General features: G+C 42.3%; 1 protein-coding gene across 1 annotated transcript in view; it reads right to left on the bottom strand.

Moving 5' to 3' along the window:
* Nucleotides 1-24,158, bottom strand: part of LOC101395103 (ankyrin repeat and sterile alpha motif domain-containing protein 1B) — a 75,947-nt gene that overhangs the window by 15,997 nt on the left and 35,792 nt on the right. The window contains exons 6-8 of the mRNA XM_014780224.2: nucleotides 14,408-14,419; nucleotides 13,414-13,500; nucleotides 5,056-5,193 (exon numbers count right to left, since the gene is read on the bottom strand). Coding sequence (XP_014635710.1) covers nucleotides 5,056-5,193; nucleotides 13,414-13,500; nucleotides 14,408-14,419 — 237 coding nt within the window. The remainder of the gene's footprint in view (nucleotides 1-5,055; nucleotides 5,194-13,413; nucleotides 13,501-14,407; nucleotides 14,420-24,158) is intronic.

The raw sequence follows: 24,158 nt of genomic DNA, 5'->3' as shown, positions 1-24,158 counted from the left end.
ATGATTTATGCCAGTGAAGAGAAGAAATGGATAAGCGCAACCTGGCAGTATTTATTTATTCTTTCTTTGGTGGGGGGACAAGTGGTGGTGTAAAAGGACCATAGGCCTTTTTGATTCGATCAGGCCATTCACTGCTCTCAGGAGCAGGATCCCTCCTGCGACCCACTTGAGGAGTTTCAGCTGGTTGCACAGGGCCCGGGAGTGGCTTCCACTTATGCTACTTTATAAGTGGGAGACTAGCCAGGGAAAGTGTTACACTTCCATCTTAAGGGCTCTGTGCACTTTAATATTTTCTTATATTGCCATGTATTTTCATAGTATTATAGTCAAATAGGTTGAGGGCCATTTCCAGGTGGAGAAAACGAGGAACAGAATGAGAGAGACCACCTGGCTCCACATACAATATTAATTTAGTTGTCAGAGGTCAACTGACGTCAGAAACAACAACAAAAGTTCTTTTGCACCTCTAAGTTCCCACTTTGTGGGGTATCCTCTGCAACATAAGCCATAGATATTTTTCATCAGGAACCTCAAACTACTCCATGGAAATAATCTCAGAGTTTAAGAAAAGATGAAATGGATGAAGGTGGTCAAAAGGTACAAACTTCTAGATATAAGATAAATAAGTCCTGGGGACGTAATGTACAGCATGGTGACTATAGTTAACACTACCATATTAGACATGCATAAGTTGCTAAGAGAGTAGATCTTAAAGTTCTCATCCCAAGGAAAAAAATTTGTAACTATGTGAAATGATGGATGTTAACTAAACTCAGTGTGGTGATCATTTCACAATAAATCCATATATCAAATCATGATGTCACGCACCTAAAACGAATACAATGTTATATGTCAGTTATATCTCAAGAAAACTGGAAAAAAAATAAAGGGCTCAGGAATTTTAACTTCATTAAAGTGAGGAGAAAACTAAGAAAGAAACTCATAGCAGAACCAAAGTCAGAAGTTGGCGTGGGTCTCATTGATCATGACACGTGGTTGACTCTAGTGTCCCTACTCTATGCTTTGGCTTGCTGGCACCTATTGATGGCAGAGTACTATGAAACACTATTGCATGTCCGCTGACTATGTTCTCCTACATGTTGTCATTTCTGTTTCTCCAGTTTAGATCCTTCATGGCCCACATTCAGCCAAGAAAGCATAGGAAAGAGGGAGCTTCGTCTCCCACATGCATCGCCCACCCACGTCATGACTTTCACATTCCCTACATATTCCTGAGCCCAGTCTAGGCCGCACCACGTGCCGCACACTGACGATTACAGAATTTGGGAGTTGCAAGTAAGAGAAAAATGAGCATGGTTAAAAATATCAAAGACTGCAAATATATTCTTTAGAGAGAAGTGAGAATTAGCAAGGGTCTAGCAGCAGTCACGGCTTTTAATGGTATTAAAAAAAAACCCTTTCATATTTTGAAACTGTTGAATGAAGTCCTTCCCAGATTTTTAAGATAAATCCAATACTCCCACAGAGAATGCATCAAAATCTTTCTGATCTACCTATTTAAATTCTATTCCTTAGAAACCTAGACTAACCAAGGGAATAATATATAGAAGATGGTAGTTTCCAAATTACTTTGGTTATGTCTGTCTCTTACCTATAGTGGCCTTCTAAGGATGGTCACTGCAACCTGGGGATCTGGTGGACACTGAAATACTCATTCCCCCTCGTGTAATCCTAGCAGCACTTAATTCCCCTTCACTCATTTGAGACGAGAGAAGAGGACAGAAAAGCTGAATTTATGTTTAACCCCTACAACTCCTAGTCTCATAACACATCCTTCTTTTCTGCCCAGTCCTACTGCTTCCTCTTCTCCCAGGTTTTCACTGCCTGGAAGGTGGAGTTGGGAGGTCTTCTGTTCTATAATGGGTGAGATGCATTCCAGGCCTAGCCAGTTAGAGATGTGATTAGAAATCAGCTGCCACAGGAGTGAGAGTCTAGAATTCAGCGTAGGTCTGGTGCTTGCCGACAGGTACATATTGGCTTTTTTCTTGGGAATTCTAATTCCGTTTTTGCTCTAGTCTTTACTTGCATCTACGTCTCATCTAAAACTGAAAATATCATCAGCTGAATTTAGCATAGGTTCTAAGTAATAGGAACAGGCTTATAGCTCATAAAGTATAACATTTCCTAAAGTGTATTCTGCAGAATGCCACCCCTGCGAGGTGCTCTCCATAAAGGGCTACGAAGGCCAAGTGAACTTGGGAAACATGGCCCACTCATGGCCCGTCTGAGCATATGAAAGGCTCGGCAACATCCCACAGCAAGTGAACTCTGTGAACCTTACATGTTGGCTTTTGTAGGGGCGCTTGGGCCTCCCTTCCCAGACCACAGGATTTCTACGGGAAAATGCTCTGAATTTCAAATCTAACTCTCCATAAACCACTATCATCCTAGACATCACTGAATTTTCTTGATGACAGCAGATATTCATAAAAACATTTTGTCACCCATAAAAGGTTTACAATATCAATGTGGCAATAGCTTTACAATTAAAAATGAATATGTACTCATACATTTTAGCTAAAAGATTAAATGTATACTTAACATATTCTTTTCTTTTTTTTTGCTATTTGGGCAGCCCAGGGGACTGACTCATATCAAAAGAATCTCAAGGCTTCAGGACTGGACTGAATATTGAACTGCCCTACATAAAGATATAAAATCCATGCTCAAAGAGGGTTTTTTTAGTGCAAGCAAAGCTTGTTGCATCTCAAAATTGTTCAAAGGCCCAGGTCAAGGCTCGTGGCCTTTGTTGCTATTTTTGAAGTTAGACAAACTGTGTTCACCTAGAGGGGATTAAATTGGTGGATTTGTGGTGTAAGATGAAAATCCTTTGGAGCTGATACCAGAATCCTAAGCTGGTGAATGTCTACATTAAATCAAACATCTGGATGAAAAGATAAAAGATAAAGCAATTCTCCACACGTTTTCCAGATGTATCAGGGACATCACATTGATCACAAAACTAAATAGTTGACTATTTTTTCCTCATATTTCACTTCAGTATTCTGGGGTCACATAGATAGCTAAAAAACTCAAGGGGCCAGGTGGCCAATGGGTATCATTTTTAGTTTGAATGTAGAACAATATTTTGGATACTCATATTAATTATAGACTACTTTAGAAACCAATTTAGAAAGAAATGCTCCAATACTCAAGGAAAGACTGGAACTTATCCTGAAAAGTATCGGAATATTAATGTTGACATCAATGAAAAGACTATATAGCAGCAATACACCAATACAAGGCCTGAAGAGTCAATGTTTTCTTTCTACTATCTCTATTTTATATATTGCTTCTATTTTTTAAGTTATTTGACAAGGGCAGTGGAAAAACTTGGGGCCATAAATAGACTTATGGCAAATCTATCTTATGTCTTTTAGCAGAAAAAGGGCCAGGTGTTAATTGTGATGTCGGCAGAGAGAAGAGGTGGGATGGAACTAACACTGAACACCTATTATTTATGAGCGCTCTACATATATGTTCCTTCATTTCAATCCTGATGAAGACCTGTGAGGTACAAATCCTGTACCTGTTTTATAGACAAAGGAAATCGGGACTCAGAAAAGTCCTGCAGCTTGTCTAAGATCAGGGAGTAGGCAGCTGAGTTGGGATGGGAACTCTGAGCTGCCTGTTTTTTCTATGACACCAATCCAACTCCCACAGAGAAAGGTGTTTCATGCAAACCAAAATATATGTGGACAGAATGGAATTTTGCTGTTTAAAGAAACAATTGCATTTCACAAGAATGGCAAGTGATGTTTCAGGCACCAGAACCCTAATGCTGCATGTGCTTGTAAACGCCAACTAAAATGATGTTAATCAACACCACTGATCCCATGCAAACCAGAGATATTTCGAGTGGCCCTTGAGGGCTCTGCCGTGCAGTCCTTACTGTTTCCACATACCACCTATATATTATTCTCCTCACGCCTCCCAAAAGAGAAGGAATTTTTTAAAGGCACATGAACATTCTTTCCTGTTTCCAGTCTTCAAAAACTGAAAGGAAGGAGCCACATGCAGCATGATACAAATGCTCTGGGCATGAGCTCACTAACATACCTCAGGATGGTGTGAATTTTGGGTTACAGTGGGTCTGTGGGTGTTTGTCAGAACTGAAAAAGATTGCTTCAAGCAGTCTTACCGCTGACATTGAACTGTGGGCTGGCCTCCCAAGAATATATTACACTGCAATTTTTGGGTAATTCTTTAAATGTGTGTTTCAAACACATGGAGCAAAGCAGAATTATCAAATTAAAGTGACATTTTAAAATTCTTCCGATTACAAATTATTTCATGGTTACAACCATATCTGTTCTGTCTGCTTCAAATGCAGAATGAGAGTTAGAGATACTCTCAAGCAATCTGTACTATCTTGAGGGTATATACATATGTTAAAGGAACATCTATTGTTTTCTCGAATTGCTTTCATTTTCCAAATTCGTAATATATGGCTTAGTTTTTAGACTTAATGACGAATGGGACTATAAGTGGTATAACACCATAAGGATGTCATTACAAGACTAACTTCTGAATAAGCAAATGGGCCAAATGTTGGTGTTCCCAATTATTATCTGTAGATGTCTAATTTGACTACTGTTCAATACAGAAAACCACAAATATTTACGAGGCAATGAAATTTATTTTTCTTCCAAACAAACCTAAACTATTATGCCTCACTACTTAGAAATGGCTACTAGAGAGACCGACAGACAACAACGAAGGAACAAGATGGCTGGAAGACTTTTACTCTATTTTGGTGCCAGAGAGAGAAAGGAATTTGTCAGACGTGAAAGGCGAAGTTAGCAGTTGAGCAAGGACGGTTCAGATACCAGGTAGAAGTAGAGTTCCAAATTTAATGGGTGAGTGGAACTCTAGACAGATCTCAGCAAAGCCAAGTTTGCAATATACCTTACATCAGGTATACCTTAATACTTGGTAAACAAGCCAAGTACCTTAACTGCAAGTTGAGCTTTCAATCAAATCCAGGTACATTTGGGGAAATATTTAATCTGTCCAAAGAGGGTAGTTACTCACCACATCGAAGGCAGTAAACACGTGACAGTAGTGGTGATTGGACTTCAGATCTTTTGTGATATAAGCAAATGTTGAGAGGTCTTCTGGGTCCTGGGCAGCACAGGAGATATTACGAATTTCATGCTCAGCAATTATGTTCTGGAAGAGATGACATAAATGACCATTGTTTTCCTTTGCAAACCAGCATGTTTTAGAACCAACGTAAGTGACCTGGGAAGCAGGTGCTTTCCCACTTTCTAGAATGTTTTAGTCCAGCAACATTCAAAGTGATCCAACCCACCATCTGTGGGCAAATGTATGCTGGGCCTGGAAGCAATGTTTTCATTTAATTAAAAACAACCTAAAATAGTCATATCCTGGAGCAGAGGTTCTCACCAGGTGCTGTGCACAGGAGCAGTCTGGGTGGCAGACACTTTTTAAAAAGATAGTAATTACTAAGCATTTTACTGTTTCCATCCCCCATGTCTACCTGTAGGTAGGCAGCGCTGCCTCCTGCTGACTCCGTCTGGAGAGGATGGCCTGCCACGTTCTGCATGCTGGGAGGAACTATGCCCCAAGGAGGCTGATCCCTCACCATCGTGTTGCCCACTGTCTGTGCCCTGCCCCAACTACCCCAGAGCAAAGGCAGGCACAGAAGGCAGCGAGCAGGTGGAAGTGTCCAGGAGTTCTCTCATGAAGACTCCATAGAGGCTAAGGTGTAGGGGGGAATGAGGGAAACACCACACTGCAATATTCAGGCCTTGGATGTCCTGCTTCACGCAGGGTCCTGTGGAAAACACTTTACTAACTATACCCACCATGCATAATTATGAGCGGGCGCTGCGGTCATCATCATCATCTTACAGGCAGGGAAACTGGTACCCAGCAAGTGTAAGTGCCTTACGCAGGGCAGGTGTGAGGCCGGGACTGAAATGTGGAGACATCTGACTGTAGAGCTCAGGGTCTTTCAAATCCACTGCAATGCTCCTCATCCCCACCTCTCTCTCACTGGTTTAACATAATTTCATTTTTTTCTCTCTAGCATTCTTCATGCCATCTCCCCACCAACCCCCTCATCCCAACCCTTCTCTAAGAATAACTGGTGGGAGGTAAGTGAGGAAAGGTTTAAGAACTATTATCCTGAAGCACAAAATAACCGAGGAGCTTCAGCTTGGCTGCAAACCCTGCTGGAAACTTCTTGTGATACATACATGCCTTTAAAAAGCAAAAAATTTCACATAATTGTGCAGTCATTTTTTTAATCTTATATCATTTACATTTTTTTGAAGTTATAGATCTAAAACCCTCAGTGTTTTAGTTACCCTAATTAGTTTTTAATTGCACAGTCTTAAATAACCTGTTGGCAATATAATGTTCCACGTATACCCATCAATGCCTAAAAACGCTTACAAGATGTCCTTCCCTGCCAGCACCCCCCGCAAGTACTTCATGTCCCTCACTCTACTGAGCTGCGTGGTTGGGAAGCAATTACAGAATTAACACGTAAAAGAAAATTAAATTAAGACAGTCTTCACTGTGGCCCTATATGTTGATACTACATGCAGTGCTCTGTCAAAAATAACTCAGATTGAAATTGGAATCCCAGAAACAAGTAACATTCTATTGCAAGACAGTTTTAAAATAGAAGGTCATGATCCTCTTCCTGCATTCAGATAGCATTTCTTCAAGTAGAACACTAAATTAGGAATTAATGAGTCAAAGTGAATTTTAAAATAATAGGATCCACATAGTCTCTACAGGCATGATGTTAGCTGGTGCTGACAGCCTCCACCATTTTTTTTTTTTTTTTTTTTGTGAGGAAGATCAGCCCTGAGCTAACATCCAATGCCAGTTCTTCTCTTTTTTGCTGAGGAAATTGGCCCTGGGCTAACATCTGTGCCCATCTTCCTCTACTTTATATGGGACGCCACCACAGCATGGCTTGACAAGCGGTGTGTCAGTGCCTGCCCGGGGTCCGAACCTGCGAACCCCGGGCCGCTGCAGCAGAGTGCGTGCACTTAACAGCTATGCCACTGGGCCGGCCCCTACACTGTCATTTTAATTGGGGGCTACCATTACCTCGGGAAGTCTGGGTGGATTTGGTCTCACCGGTCCGGGATCCACTGTTACTGGAAATAGAGTATTGGCTCCAACTTTTAACTAAATTGGCATTTTGTGTTCTTGAGATCCTTTACAAGCAGAAGGGAGATCAACTTCTTGGGAAAGTATTACAGTGAAAAGTGCCCTGTGACTTTTTTTTTTCCTTCTTCTTCTTCTTTTTTTTTTTTTTTTGAGGAAGATCAGCCCCGAGCTAACATCCATGCCAATCCTCCTCTTTTTGCTGAGGAAGACTGGCCCTGGGCTAACATCCGTGCCCATCTTCCTCCACTTTTTATGTGGGATGCCGCCACATCATGGCCTGACAAGCGGTGCGTCGGTGCGAGCCCAGGATCCGAACCTGGGCCGCCAGCAGCGGAGCGCGTGTACTTAACTGCTACACCACGGGGCTGGCCCCTGCCCTGTGACTTTTATCGCACTGAATTCCCTGAATCTTGCCAATTCACAAGATGTCACTCTTCGCAATTTTCAATGGTGTGTGATAGCACTGTGGCCCCAGGCAAAATAGTAAAGCAGGTAAAGTGTATCTTTGGTGATCTCTACTATGGACTACATGTCCTTCCCAAATTCATATCTTGAAATCTAACCCCCAGTGTGATGGTGTTTGGAGGTGGAACCTTTGGGAGGTGATTAGGTCATGAGGGTATAGCCCTCCTGAATGGAATTAGTGCCCTTCTAAGAAGAGATGAGAGAGCTAGCTAGCTCGCTCTGCTGTGTGAGGACACAGCCAGAACATGACCAACTATGAACAAGGGAATGGGCTCTCATCAGACACCGAATCTGCTGGTGACTTGACCTCAGACTTCCTCGCCTCGAGAACTGAGAAATAAATGTTTATTCTTCTTTAAGCAACCCAGTCTATGGTAATTTGTTATAGCTGCCCAAATGGACTAAGACATTTTTCCTCTGTCTTTCTTAACTCTCCCTTCAATTTTCTGTAACCCCCCACTTTTCTATTCCCCAGGAGCCCAGCGGTTTTTTTTTTTTTTTTTTGTGAGGAAGATCAGTCCTGAGCTAACATCTTGTTCCCATTCCTCCTCTTTTTGCTGAGGAGGACTGGCCCTGGGCTAACATCTGTGCCCATCTTCCTCTACTTTATATGGGACGCCACCACAGCCTGGCTAGATAAGCAGTGCCTCGGTGCGCACCAGGGATCCAAACCCTGGGCCGCCGCAGCCGTGCGCACTTAACCGCTACGCCACCGGGCTGGCCACTCAGTGCTGTCTTTTAACTGCCCATCGAGGCCTGCCCTCCTCCATGTTGCTCCATGTTCCAAAATCAGCCTCCTCTCTCACTGTTGAAACTTTTATTCCTCTGTTTCACGGCCTAAACTAGAGGAAAGGCAGGCTAATAAAAATATTCTATATCCAGTTAAGACTAACTGATGTTTAATCATTCCAACACTTAAAATGAATTCATATGGATAGCCCATGTAGAGAGGTATTTTTGAACAGAACTTCCTGATATATATGTGGTGCTAGGATGTGGTGGGGACCTGGGATCTCACTATTGAAACACAGCCATCACTCTGCATCATCTACCCTTGCAGAACAGTGAGGCCAGTTCTCAATGTGTACGATGAATCCAAGACCAAGGATACTATAGCTGCAGACGGAATGGAGAGTGGATGGTTGGTTTCCTCCTAGAAGAAGAAGTCATGGAGGCATACTTTCCTTCTGCCTCCTGTCACACATCAATTAGTGGCTCCTCCACAAATTAAAAGCTGACGTCATCACGAGGTACAGGGGATGTACCTCGATTTAAAATGGACTCCTCTTATGTTGCTCAGCGTTGTTCTAAGAAGACCAGAGCTTTTAAAAGGCTCAAAAGAAGGACTGGGGAGGGGCTCACCCTGCCCTTTCTTTGGGACAGAAAGTTTGGCAGCTTAGTACCACTCAGCAGGGAAAGACTTTCTTCATGTCTGTTGCCTTTCATCATGCTGAGAAATAGCTAAAGAGGTGCCTGGCTGGCAGGTATAGAATAGAATTGTTTGGTCCAGCCAATTAATACAGAGGTTCTAAGAACGGTGTGTGATGAAGAAGTGACAGAGTCTAGAAATTCGCCTCTCCCGCTTCCCTCACTCTGGGCTCTGATGGGTAGGGCATTTCTCCTGAGTCTCCTCCTCAGGCCAGGCCTTTTCTGAGTGAGAGAATGCAGTGCCCTCCAGAGAGGGTCCCCCAGACAGAGGCAGCAGCCCCGGCCGAGGGCTAACTGAGGTGACCTGTGAGCCCCAGATGCAGACGAGAACAGCACACATGCTTAGAGGGCTCTTAATTTGACTCCGAGCTTCTTAGAAGGAGAAGTATGTGCTATAAAAAACACTGGGCACTTGTTTAGGCAAATGTTCCGAATTATTTTATGCCCCCCAAAATAGCATAAGCCTTGTTTGAAATTGGCACTCAAAAAAAAAAAAAACAAACAGACAAATAAATAAAAGACAAAACCCAGAACTGCATGGGTCCTAATTTAGCTGGATGGGAAGACTGAGGAGGGGGTCAGAGCAGGAAGGCAAAATGCAACCCTCCCTCAGCCAAGCACTGGATGTGGGGACTGTGTCCTCTCCTGGAAGACCCTGCTGATCTGAAGACAGGCCTGTAACTCAACAGTCATGGTCCTCTGGGCCAAAAGCCATGCTAGAGCTACCTCTGGGCTATGATCTACAGAAAGCTGGGGTGATTTATCCACAACATTTTAGTGCTAAATCTATTCCAGCTTCCATTTTTAATCCAAGATCGTTTTCCCCTTCTTCCTTCTTAAATTGAGATTAGTGGTTCAATTTATTTCCTAAGTTGCTAGGTGATAAATTTATGAGTTTATAACTAGGAACTTAACCCTTCCCCATGAACTCAGCCAAAGCTATTTATTTACCAGAGTAAAAGGAAAGAAATACTTTGCTGGAGGGTTCATCTTTCACATAGTCTAATGGGGGCTAATACAAATGGAAGAGTAATTAACAAATAATTAATCATCCACTGCACTTCAAACTAATTGGTGGAAGGAAGCTATGGAATAATAGAAAAAGCGTTAGGGTAGGGAGTGGGAAAGTCAAGTTTTAGTCCTTCTCTATGACCAACTGGCTGTGTGCCTGTGGGGCAGTCACTTAGCAAGAGGTCTGAGGCCTGTCTCTCCCTGCCCAGTGCAGATTGAACACCCCTCTATCTCACCAGGGCAGAGCTAAAGAGACACGCATGGTTAGGAGAGGACTGTTTAAGAATAAAGTACAATGAAAACATCAAACATGAATATTAAGGCGTGACTTTTGGTTGTGCCTTATTACAGGCTTAGTGGCCACTAGTACCTCAAAGTGTGAAGTCTTCAAATATGTCTACACTTTACAAGTCCTTCACTTCAAATCAAAGTGGCCCACCCAGATGACCCTTCCCAGGGGAGAAATCTCAGGTACAAACCAAAAGCAGGATTCTGGAGTTTATCAGTCTGCTCCTTTCCTGCTGTGGGCATTAACTAGAGGTTGGTCTTTGCTACAGAACAAAGTGGCACACAAAGATGCCACTGCAGATGCTGCTAGAATCTAGGTGTATGAGCACAGTTCCTCTCACAACACGACTTGAGGATGATCCTCCAATGATGGATCCTCCATCATTGAAACCAGTCCTTCAGCCCTGGCTGGGGGTAGGGTTTCTCAGCCTTCTACAGTCGAACTCCGCCAGTGTAGCTTTACACTGCTCCTTTCTTCTACCCTTCTACTATGATCTCTCTGCTTTGGCTTCTCACACACCAACTACTAGACTATAGCCCTGAGTCATCCACTCTCTCCTTATCCACTGTTACATTGGGGTAGATCAGCTACATTGCAGGACAGTAGGATGGGGACTCAGTAGAACTGTCAATGTTGAAGTCAATGTCCCCAAATTCCTAAAAAAGCCAGGCACATGTTGTCATATAGTCATGGAAAGGTTGGCTCCACCTGCCACCAACATATGCACTTTGCCTTTGCTCTAGATTTTGAAAATATGCTGAGGGCCACACTGCAAGGACTTGAAAGATACGCCTGCCTTCTTTATTTAGTGTCTTTACTCACACAGAATTATCTTTTGCATATCTTTCAGTGCTTATACTTCCAAAGAGTAGTCATCAGTGAGCAGAGATCTATGGATAACTCATCTAATTATTGGTGACTGAAGCAGAAATGTCTCCTCAAGGTATAGGAAACCAAGTTCTACGACCCTTAATGTGTCCGTAAGCAAAATGCAACAGAACTCTCTCATTCCTTTGATCATGGAGAGTGGGTTAGAGAGGATGCTGTTAATACAGACGCATCCAGTCATACCACCAGCTTCATGGAATGACAGCCTTAAGACTCTGGGAACTTCTGAGGGCAAATACCACTTGTTTAGAAATTGTCAGAATCCAAGCCTGCTAAAGCTAGGAGTGTCAAATTCACACACTGAAAATTTATTGCTATTCATGGTTTTCAAATGCGAATGGGGTAGAGACAGTTGCTCCAGGTTAGGGAAAAAAATCCAAACGCCAAAGCCTTTCTTGAAATTGAGATTCAGCAATAGCAATGGTATCTTCAATCAGAGTTCCATAAAGTTTGGGAACTTTTTTAATGAACTGACTATAATTTAAGGATAAAGAAAGCTTGTGCGCCAGTAACTAAAGTTGCTTCCAAGAAATAAAACAGCAAATCAATCGAGATTTTTCTGATTAGAGTCTCCACAATTGTAATCTGACAATCACTGTCAACAATATATTGCAGAGTTGAAACTATCATTCCACGTAAGGCATCTCACTCTGAGTGTGTTTTGGATATCATCAGCCAGCATGATCAGAACTGTTTCTAAAACTGGGAGGTTGTTTTCCTAAGTAGATTTGGGGAGCTTGGGCTTATCTGATGGCTGATGCAGCAATCTTTTTTTGTTACAGAAAACAAATTAGGGAAACTTCAAACGGGTTGATTCAGATGCTCAGCTTTACTATAGACACCCAAGAGTCATTGCCCATGGGACTTCTCCCTGGAATCTAAATCCAGCCCTAAGTTACCAGTAAGTTCACCTGTTTCATGACATCTGTTCTCTTTTCCAAAATGGAGTGGGTCCAGGTGTGAGGACTGGCAAGGCAGTCCAGGAAACAAATGGTATTCACCAAGGGGGATCACCTCATCTCCCTTCTTTCTACACTTTATCGGTTGGAAGGATGTAGGAATAAAACACATGGACGTTTGGGGGTTTTGTGAGGAGGAGCCAGTCAGATTTGGGTTTATGGAGAGTGAGAGTGGTCACACCCAAATGTTCTAGTCTAGCACCAGCACTCTGTCATCTTTGCCAAGAAAGGAACTCTCGAACACTTTGTAAGTAAAACGCAACCAGTTGTCCACTCTTGACCTCAGAACTCAGGAACTATTTCCACTCTGAGTACAAAGTCACAGTATGGCCTGAGCTTCTTTTCTGATTGTGTCTCTTAAGAAAACAATATAGGGGCCGGCCCGGTGGCGCAAGTGGTTAAGTGCGCGCGTTCTGCTGCAGCGGCCCGGGATTCGCCGGTTCGGATTGCGGGCGCGCACCGACGCACCGCTTGTCAGGCCATGCTGTGGCGGCGTCCCACATAAAGTGGAGGAAAATGGGCATGGATATTAGCTCAGAGCCAGTCTTCCTCAGCAAAAAGAGGAGGATTGGCAGATGTTAGCTCAGGGCCGATCTTCCTCACAAAAAAGAAAAAAGAAAAGAAAACAATATAGTTGAAACCCTTTCTTCCATCTCAGTAGTTGAGAATTAAGTGCAAATATTCTGTGCTCCTTGTGTCAGGTATTCATTACCTACATCAAAAGAAAGGACATATATATCTCTAGAGAAATGGAAAGACAAATGCTCTAGCCTTTCACCTAGCAAATTTCCTTTGACGGAGGAATGATGACAATGCTGCATTTTCATTCTAAACATGATTTCGTTTTCTGTTTTAATGTTCTCTAGATCCAAAGGGACATGCCAGATAATAAGTGGCCACAGTCTATTAAAGAAGGCGCCACGGAAAAGTGAAAGCAAAATATGGATAGGAATCCTAGATCAAGTCCCCCAAATGAAATGTGCCCTTCTGTATATACGTATGAATCTGTGAGAGTGTGTGTGTGTGTGTGTGTGTGTGTGTGTGTGTCTATCTACCGTTGTGTTTAGGGAGCATGAAGGTGGGCAGTGGGGAGTGATTGAAATGGAGGATATTGGGTATGACAAGAAGCAAAGGATTTTAGATCATATACTCAAGACTGTAATCTGTTGTCAAACCAAAGAGAGGTGCGGTACCCACCTTATTTGTTGCATCAATAAATTTGACTCCTTTATAAGAGACGGAAAGGATAATAGTAGGGACCTTCTTCATTTGCTCTGTAGACTTCTGGAATTAAAATTAGAAAGCTGTTAGAGCTGTTGGTGTTGCATGGCAACTGAAGCACATAATTTTTCCTCTTGAAAGATAAAAATGAGCTCAAGTTAAAAACAACACACACACGCACATCAAACACACACCAAACACACCCTAATTTAAATGTATGTCTCTCTTCTCTTGGGCTTAGCTATGGTTCGGGCTTATAAAGTGTCTGTCTTGCACTTGAGGATCTAAAAAGAGCTTGTTCTGCTGCTTCATGTGGGAGAAGGAATACTCCTTTTCCCCAACACCAAAGGGAGAAACGAACAGCTCTGTCTCCTACTGCAATTTCAAGCGACTATTCTTTTGACTAGAGTTAAACCATGTCAGATTTAACTCCAAGGGTGAGTTTAACATTAACAAAATATATGCCGCCACCCCTATTTTTTTTCCTAGTCACTCTCTTTCTTCAAGGCACGCGGTATGTCTGAATAAGTACTTAAAATAGGGATTTAAAATACATCATTGTGAATTTTTCTTGAACCTGGCCAAATCCATAAAAGCTGACAGTATATTTACAGCAGAATAGCTAGTGACCACATAGGATATAATATCACTCTATAACAATTAAGCCTTCTGGGAGCAGGCTGTATTTAGAGCCAAAGCAAAAGTGGACAGTCCAGGTAACCTACTTTATCATTTAGAGCCGCTGTACTCCCTTCAGCTGGGTTCTTATGATAGATGTTCACACTGGCTTAATGGGCTTAGAGTTTGCAGCTTCTAGGGTTTTATGCACCTGCAGAAAGTTTCTCTGTAATTTAGTATGTGCTTTTTCTGTTTAGTTTTATCATTCATCGTAGGTCACCAACAGTCTGTTTACTTCATTTCCTGCTATGGATACTTCTAATAATCATATTAAACATCAAGAAGAACCTACCTGACAGTTAGCCTGATGGATTTTCCAGATAAGAGAGGTGGGAACACAATAGGAGAGAAAATACATAAAAAGTTGAGTGGAAACCATTTTAATAATTCACCAACAGCCTAAATTCATTAAAAAGTAAATGGAGACGACGCTTTTCAAACAGATGTAGATGCAGCAAAACTGTTATTTTAGAAATTGCTTCAGGCTTTTACGGGCCCCATCTCTCCTTTTCTTCTTCTGTTTTCTCATCATCCTGTTTACTGCATTGCACAGTCTTATGACTGACACTCAAGAACCTTCCGCTTTGAGCGTTCCACGACCAGCTGTCTTGTGTATATTAAGGGAATTGAGAGAAAACATGAACTTTGTTGATTTCTTCATTTATATTACCCAATTTTCCATTTTTAAATTCTGAAATGTGACCAGAACTAAAGAAGACTTTTAGTTGGATCATGTGAATGAAACTCACTGAACTCAATGATGGTAATTATATTGCATCTTTCACTTGAGACATGGAAAAGGTGCTTCACATTTTCCTGATTTTTTGGACATCTTTTTGACAGCTACTAGTTTCAAAGATAAAGAAAATGGATTACTAAGAGTATTACTATTTAATATTTATTAAATGTTTCATACAGTATAGAAAAAAGTAGCTCTCTTGTGCTTTTTAACTAGTTTTAAAATCACCCTGACTTGCCAGTTTTCTTTTGTGATTGCCAAAAAGAGATGTCATGAAATTGGAATGTAAGGTTAGATACTTGTATCTTTTTAATGCTTTATCCAACCAACTCTTGAAAATGTGCAAGATAAATCTGAGGCAAGAAGAAATAACATGCAGGGTGCTGATTTTAAGGTGAAGCAGTGGGCTGAATTCTGTAGAGGGAGAGGGCTGTGGTAGGCACAGGCGATGGTTTGGTGGACTGAATGTGCGTGTATGAAGAATTCTTGGCAAAGAGTAACAGTGCATTTCAACAAATCACCTTGCTCATCTCTTGCTATGAATACATTCTCCAGAACAGATCTATCTGTAACGTGAAACAATATAGAGCTAACATAAGATTAAAGTATCAACATTTTATTTAGTGTTAAAAACCCAAAAAAGAAAAACCCATTTGTCATCCCTTCAGCAATTGCGTGGTTATATTAGGCAGTCCACCGTGCTGGAAAAACTCAGAGTCTACTTCAGGGGATGTCAAACAGACCTCAAACTCCGTGTAAACTCCAGTCTGTTGAAAGTGGCTGTCCCAAGTCCTATGTTGAGAAGGATTCTGAGCCTGTGTCTGGGCTCAGTGGGAAAGGAGGCTGGCAACAACGTCTGCTATGGGAGAGGGAGAGGAAGAGGCAGCACCTGAGCTATACATCCCCATTCCTAGCCTGGTCTGATACAAACAGCAGCTACAACACAAATGTTGACAAACGTGGGAGAGGAACCAGCAGAGTGCCTCCAGAATACTGACCAGGGAGAGCCTTACTTTGCATGAGAGAGTGAGGCAAGTCTTCATTCATTCATTCAACAAACACCGATTGACTGCCAAGAGTGATTGAGCTGGCTCTTAACGGATGACTAGGAGTTTTCCAGATGGCAATAGAGGACAAAACAGGTTGTTTTAGCAGCAGAACCAACATATACACACACACATGCCTGGAAATAAGAAATAATATGGTAGGCTTGGGTAATTGGTGGGAGATGAGGCTGGTACAGTAGGTTTGGAAGATTGTGACTCAGTCTGCCAAGCTAGGATGCATTGGAAGCTTTTAAGTAAAGAATAACACAATCAGATCTGTGATGCAGAAAGATAGTTCTGGTGGTTGGATGGACTGGAACAGCTAGAGGCTGAACGCAGGGAGGCAGGAAGCTGTGGTGCAAATTCAAACGAGAGACCGTAAGCACCCAAGTTGAAGCAGAGGCGCTGGAGAATGAACGAGGAAGCCACAATTCTGATGAGGAAGAACCGAGAGGATCTGCTAACCGATCCGCCAAGGAAGATGAGTGAGCGGGAGGATGTCACAGATGCAGAGGCCATTAGCCGAGATAAGGCGAGCATGCTTTTTGCATGAAATCCTCTTGAATGCGCTCAGTTTGACAGTCAGGTGGAGATGTCCAGTAGGAAATTAGAAAGAAGAATCAGATGTGGAAATCCATCCACACAGAGCGGGTGGCTGAGGCGATGGGAGCTGTTGAGGTGGCTCAAGGAGGGAACAAGAAGAGGGCTAAGGACCACCCCTCAGGGAAGGTTAATACTTAAGGGGTGGGGCAGGAAGAAGAGTCAATGAAGGACCCTGAAACAGAGCGGGAAGAAGCCTGAGAGCAGTTTCACAGGAGGCAAAGAGAAGAGTCCTTCCTTAGAAGGTGGGAGCAGTGCCCGATGCCATGAGGACTACGAAGGCCTAAAAATCTGTGCCTAGCACAGTGGCTGGCACACATCAGAGCTGCTACTTTCACTGGTTTCCTGGGTGAAATCCCTGGCTTTAGCAACTAGAAAAATTTGTTGCTGATTTTATTAAGAGCAGCTTTAGGAGGATGGTAGCAGCAGACAGAGAAAAGAACACAGTAAGTTGTGAAATGAATGTCAGGGAAAGGGAGCGGAGAGCTGGAATAAAAGACAGGTCAGGACACATGCTCCTCCGCTGAAATGAAGGCATCAGCGGTGATTTTTGTCCTGATACGAAGATTCCACATGGTATGCTCAGCCAAGCTGAACAAAGAAGAAAAGATAAAAGATGGTCATTTCTTTTTCTTTCGTGGGTGCCAAGAATCCCTGCTTCCCTACCTGGAGGCAGCAGTGGGGTACCAGATGCAGGCTGCACACAGGTCTCTAGGAATGGCAGTGTTGGGGATGGCCACACATTCCACTTTGGAGCCCAAACTGCATCTGTCCCCACTGAGTCCCTTGACAGGATGATGGACCCTGGCCAGCCACAGAGTCAAAGGGACTGTAGGAGGTCTTCAAGGTAATGCTTCTCCTTTAAGGAATTTATACTTTCTACCAGAGACAAGAATCCAACCACTTTTCAGGGGATTTTCTGATGGTATACTTTGACAAAGCTTTCAAAGAGGTCTTTTCATACATAATTTTAATGAAAGATGAAAATGCATAGAAAGATGGCAAATATACTGAGTCTTCAGGGAGACGAATCAGGAAAGCAAGAAATTTAATAAGCATCCACTTTACTTCATGAAGGCTTTACAGATACTGAAATGTGAGTGCAGAGCTTCAGTCCATCACAGGCAGCCCGAGTTCCACTCTCCCCACTGTCTCTTCAGGCTGCAATCACCATTTTCTTCTCCTGCCTGGGGATGAAGGCACCTGGTCTGGACATCCCTGCTCAAGTTACAAAGCACTCGCTCTCAGGAAATGTTGGTTTCTCTGACCTATCTGCATGCTTTCCTGGGTTTCTGGATAGTTAGTACTCCCATATGTGTATGTTAAAAAATTCAACCTGTATTTATTTGTATAAATAGAATTCTCCTCTTCAGGCCCATTTCCTCAGTAAAATGCTCAGGGCAAATCTTATTTTATGGTTCTCTCTTGTTTCTAGCTGCTTCTTTCTATGCCATGCTCTTTGCAGAATTCCTGAGGTTTCCCGGAGTCCTCAAATCCCTCCACTTCAGTGCCAGCTGTACAGGAGAGACTAATTTGTAATGAGGACCTCCAGGTACCTAAGCAGCTGAGTACTCATGGGTAATCCCCAAATTAACTTAACCTTTACAGCATCTTGCTTCCTGCTAAAAGCATCATGGTGACATTCAACTGTATTTTGTTCACAATTTCCCAAATTAAGATTATAATCCTTTTATTATTCCAAGAGAAACAATATTTAGTTATACAGAGATGTTACATTTCTGAAACCTAAAATAAAATGCAACATTTGAATCTTAAATTCAAAACCAGCCTTATATTTAGCACTGGGTTTATATCGTCTGTGAGCATCACACAGAACAGGGATCATAATTTTCTATCTGGAGGTGGACACCTGAAACATTGTTCTTAATAGAGAAAGTAATTGAACCCTTTTAGAGCTTTTTTAAAAAAAGAGGGATTTTTGGATTCACCAAGGAAAGTAATAATCATCTTTTTGCTTTTCCTTTTAAATTATAAATTAAGAACTGCTTAGAATCTTTGTATCAAGTCAGAAATCACCTTTGGTACACTTAATGTAGCCTTATACTATACCCTGAAAATAGTTTTTCATTTTCTAATGCAGAGTAAACAGTATGAGAATATCCCTTTGAGACTGCAGGGACTCGCATCTCAGAGCATGACTTTCACAAGCGAGAATGAGTGCAGAGAGGTTTATGACCGGGAGCACTTCAGTCGTGAGCTGGAATGTTGGGTTTGAGTTGAGAGCGACGTTTATGTTCCTAATAAGAATCATTTGTGCTCCATAATTGGCACAGAGATGGAGAAGGGGGAGGCAGTCGATGGGGAAAATGTCAATGACTCTTCATTCTTATAATACCCTGATCGTTTCCAGCGTACTTTAAGCACAGACAAGGGAATAGATTTCCGGATGGTCTACTGCCATCCAACTTAGAGTATATTTTTAACCTACCCGTGGCTACCCCAAGAATGCTTTCTAGTTATATCTTCAGTGCTGAGTCATAACTATTAATTTTACCATATAATATTTTCCTTAGTGTGTTTCAAAGCTTAATTATTATATTCAGTTTCACCAAGTAAATTAAAATAGGATCAAACAATTACGTTTGGTAGCCCTAAGTGACTTTCAAATGATTAAAAAAATACACAAAACAAGGATTATTGTGGTGATTTTGCAGGCAGCAAAACTAGCTGTGTTGTGGGAACTATAAGAAATAAAAAACAGACTATAAAATCAGCCATTTGAAATGAACTTTTCTCCTTTGGAACTCAGTTTAAATGTCACTTTCTGGGGAAAGCCTTGTCTGGTCCCCAGCCTGACGGGATGCTTTCCTCCTGGGCTCCCCGCCCCCCACCCTGTGAACTTCTGTCGCTTTCTCTTCGCCTCCACTGCCTGGGTCTCGGGGTGGTCTGTTTCCCTCACTACATGGGGAGTTCCTTGAGAACGGCCCATACCTTTCTTGATTTGTCCTCCCCATAATGACTAGCACATGGTCTTAGTTTGAACCGTATGACCCATTTTTATGGGTCAAAAATGGCTAAATTCGTCAACAATTTCATAAGGTTCAATCTAACAGCTGGTGAAAACTATGATTGTTAAAGGAGTGAGCAAATGAATTAATGTAAGGGAACGAGCACGAAGCCAGCTTTATAAAGAACCACAGTACCAGCCTCTCAACACATGGAGAGCTCAGCAAACTTTTCAGAGAGCCCTGGTGCCCAGAGCCAGGCATGGAGGCCTTGGAAGAATGTGAAGGAGAACCACAGAGATACATCAAGAGATTCCTATGGGGTGGCCAAAGCTTCACAGATGTTGTGATTTTTCAGCCTCAAGGAGACAAGGGTTAGGTCTTCAATTTTGCAACAGGAAGCTGGCTCAGACTGCAAGCATTGAGACGAGAAGGAAAGACTTGAGGGGGCAGAATGATGACTAGGGGCAGCTGGGAAGTTTTTCCCTCTGGACGTCTTTAAAAATAGTTTGGACTCTCATCTGTCACTAATGACTTAGGGGTAAGCCTCATTTGGCTGCGCATTGAGGTTAAATGACCTCCCAAGGGCTTTTCTGGTCATAAGAACTCTGACACAAAGTCTGGGTGAATACAGAGCTTAACTAAGACCATGTGACAAGAACAGACAGTGGGCAAGTGGCCATTCCAACTACTCCTCCGGCATAAGACACGGCTACTGTACACATCCTGGCCGAAGCAGGCACAGCGCAAAGCGATGCCCTCTACCTCAATTCCTCTAGCCCTGGCTGGTCTCCAGGCACTGTGGCAGAACGATTTTACCAGGGCAGCCTGTCTACACAGCAGCCTTACTGGAATGCCCAGTGGACTAAGGCAGTGGTGCTCAAACTTTTGCACGCATTTGAATCACATGGAGGGCTCGGTAAGTAACAGACGGTTGGGCCCCAACCCTAGAGTTTCTGATTCAGTGAGTCCTATGGGCTGACTGTTTGTGTACCCCCAAATGTCATACATTGAATCCTAATGTCCAATGTGATGATATTAGGAGGTGGGGCCTTTGAGAGGTGATTAGGTCATGAGGGTGGAGCCCTAATGAATGGGATTAATGTGCTAATAAAAGAGGCCCAAGAGAGTTCCCTTGCCCCTTCTGCCATTTGAGGACACAGTGAAAAGACGGCTGTCTATGAACCAGGAAGAGGGCCCTCACCAGACACCGAACCTGCCAGTGCCTTGATCTTGGACTTCTCAGACTCCAGAACTGTGAGAAATAAATTTTTCCCAGTATTTGGTATTTTTTTACAGCAGCCCGAATGGACTAACACAGCAAGTCTGAGATAGGGCCTAGGATTTTGCATTTCTAACAATTTTCCAGATGCTGCTGATGCTGCCAGTTTGGGGGCCACACTTGGAGAACTTCTGCTCTAAAAACGCAGTTGATCAGTTTGATTGAAAGTCACTGTCAGAACTGTTCTCTGCTGCTATGCACGTAAACTCAGTTGTACTGCATCCTACATTAATTCAGGGAGAAGTTAATTTATCAAAACACGCTATTCTCACTTGACAAGTGATTTCCAAAAATCCTTAGTTGGCACTTAGCTGCAGCTCTTGGTCTTCAGAGCAATTAACAAGAATTATTTAATTCTTCCAAGGTTTCTCAGGGACTGTGAAAGTATAAAACATTCTTCACATAAAACAAAGAGTTCAGGTCATAAAGACAGATTCTACAGTTACATCTAGAATAGACGTTGATCAGATAGAGCTGATAAGCCCAGGGGTCATGTCGAAGATGTATAGTTTCTCATAAAAGTCTCTCAGCTCTCCCTCAACTAGGAGCACATCCAAAGTATTAAGTATATGCCCCTGAGAGATGTGACAAGCAAACATCAAACATCAATTTTTGTGTACTGCTTCTGGGAGTGTAAACTGGAACAAGGTTTTGGAAGGCAATTTGGCACTACTACCCAGAGTTTCAAGATGTGTGTACTCTTTGACCCAGCCATTCTATGTTTAGTGGCTTATTCTAAGCAACAATCAGACCAGTTGCAAAAGCTTTAGGCATAAGGATGTTACTCAAAGTATTGGTTATAACTCGAGAAAACCGGGAATGATCTAATGACCACCAAGGGGAACTGGTTAAATAAGTTTGGTTCAGTTATGCGGATGAATATTGATTGGAATAAACATATTTCAAAATATATTTTTGTGTTTAAAAATAGATTACAAAACAGTAGGTGCAGAATATTTCCATTTTTTGTAGAAAAGTGATGCCTATGAATGCATAAATAATCATTCTGGAGGATTACATACGAACAAGGTGTTAACAGAGAGGTGTTTACCTCCTCTGGGTGGTAAAATTACAGTTGTTTTTATTTCTCCTTTCTGTATCTCTATTTTAAAATTGGATAACAATGAATGTGTGCTGCTTTTATAATAAGAAAATGTAAAGTTTTAAAAATTTATGATTTTTTTTAGTTAAAAAAGCCAATCGTAAATGTGTGAAAAGACACAGTGACTTTTTCAATCCATCACCTGTAAATACAACTTCAGAGTTTGTGTGTGTGTGTGTGTGTGTGTGTGTGTGTGTGGTCATCTTGAATTTATGAAGGGACCCATGATAAAAGCTCCTTCCTCCAGGAGGTGCTGTAGTGAGTAAGAGCACAGGCGGGTATGTTTGGATTCCTATCTTTAGTTCTACCCCATTCCGAGCTGTGTGGTTAGGTATTTAACCTCTCTACGTCTTAGTTACTTCATCTGCAAAATGGGTATGTTAAAACAGCATCTACTTTGTAGAGCTCTTGTGAGGATTACATAATTCAGTGCCTAGTCTGTAGTGAACATCAATAGATTTTAACTATTACTGTTATTCTGAAGATGGATGCTTTCATTTAGCTTTCCAAAGCATAGCACCCCATTGGCAAAAGAGAGCAGAAGTAAAGTCAAATGTGTGGGTATAGAGGCCAGCCCAGTGGCATAGTGGTTAAATTTGCCTGCTCCACTTCGGTAGCCCAAGAGTTCACAGGTTCGGATCCCGGGTGCAGACCTACACACTGCTTATCAAGCCATGCTGTGGCAGCGTCCCATATAAAGTAGAGGAAGATGGGTATGATGTTAGCCCAGGGCCAATCTTCCTCAGCAAAAAAGAGGAGGATTGGCAACAGCTGTTAGCTCAGGGCTAATCTTCCTCAAAAAAAAAAAAAAAGTGGGCATAATTGGATAATCTCTGGGCTACACACTAGGATGGCAGTGAAATGGTGATTGCAACAATGAACATTTAGCAGAGCAATGTATCTGGACCAATGACAACGGACTCAACGTGTTTCAAAAAAGAGCTTAAGACAAGCAGGAATTAAAGACAGAAGAGGCCCATGACATCTTTCAGTGATGTGGAGTAGTGAGGGTGTTATATGGGAGACAAGCCAGTAACAAGAGCAATAAAAACAAAAATAAAAAATAAAGAGAACTGGGAGATGAAGATGACATGGAAGAAGACGGTTGGGACTGTTTAGTCTTCTGTTCGGTAGACCCCTAGGAAAATATTCACAAAGCAAAAGGTACACACTAGCAAAGCTCAGCAATAAGGAGTTAGAAACGTGGCTGTGTCTTTGTGTGTACTGTTATTTTAATACACACCCCTCCCACCCCACACACACACATTTACGAGCTGTATTTACCTGGCTTGGGCAGTACTTGGGAGAGAGTGAAAGATAAAATATTTGATTCTTCCCTGAAATTTGGGCAACGGAGACTCTTAAAAACAGTTGTTTGTTTTTTTCCAGCCTGGCTCCTAAGAAGTAGTCCCTGAAATTATTTCTGAAAATGACAATTCCTCATAGAAGGGATTTGTATAATGACAGAAGAACTAAACGTGACTTTAGTTTGAGTCTCTTCTAAGGGAAGAGGAAATAGGTTTCTTAATTTAACATTTCTATCTAATTCTAAAATCTTTTTCCAAGCTTTCCAATCCATTGTCCACCATTAATGTGTTTCCTTTCAAGCACAGAAAAAAAGACAGTCTTCACACTTCAACCAAGACAGACAATTATTTGGAAATCAATATATATGAAAATTCAACTTTAGAATTGCTTCCAGATTGAAAGTTAAAAAGTCATACAAGTTGGGGCTGGCCCAGTGGTGTAGCGGTTAAGTGCGCATGCTCCAATTTGGCGGCCGGGGTTTGCAGGTTTGGATCCCAGGCGCGTGCCAACGCAATGCTTGTAAAGCCATGCTGTGGTGGCGTCCCATATAAAGTAGAGGAAGATGGACACGGATGTTAGCCCAGAGCCAATCTTCCTTGGCAAAAAGAGGAGGATTGGCACTGAGCGTTCGCTCAGGGTTGATCTTCCTCACACAAAAAAATAAATAAATAAAAAATAAAAACCATACAAGTTAAGAGGAATAGACTTAACAAGAAGTCTCAACTATGGTGAAACCACCTAAGGCCTTTGGGAAACAGAGGTTCCAAAACCTAAATACACTGGAAGAATTGCTTATTCTTGACTTAATTTAAAAATATTTCCTGTCTGGGCCGGCCCCATGGCTTAGTGGTTGAGTGCACGTGCTCCGCTACTGGCGGCCCGGGTTCGGATCCCGGGCGCGCACCAATGCACTGCTTCTCCGGCCATGCTGAGGCCACGTCCCACATACAGCAACTAGAAGGCTGTGCAACTATGACATACAACTATCTACTGGGGCTTT

Source organism: Ceratotherium simum, chromosome 25, assembly GCF_057802395.1.
Source record: "Ceratotherium simum simum isolate JZ-2026a chromosome 25, ASM5780239v1, whole genome shotgun sequence".
Taxonomy (NCBI): domain Eukaryota; kingdom Metazoa; phylum Chordata; class Mammalia; order Perissodactyla; family Rhinocerotidae; genus Ceratotherium; species Ceratotherium simum.
This window is presented reverse-complemented; position numbering and strand designations above follow the sequence as displayed.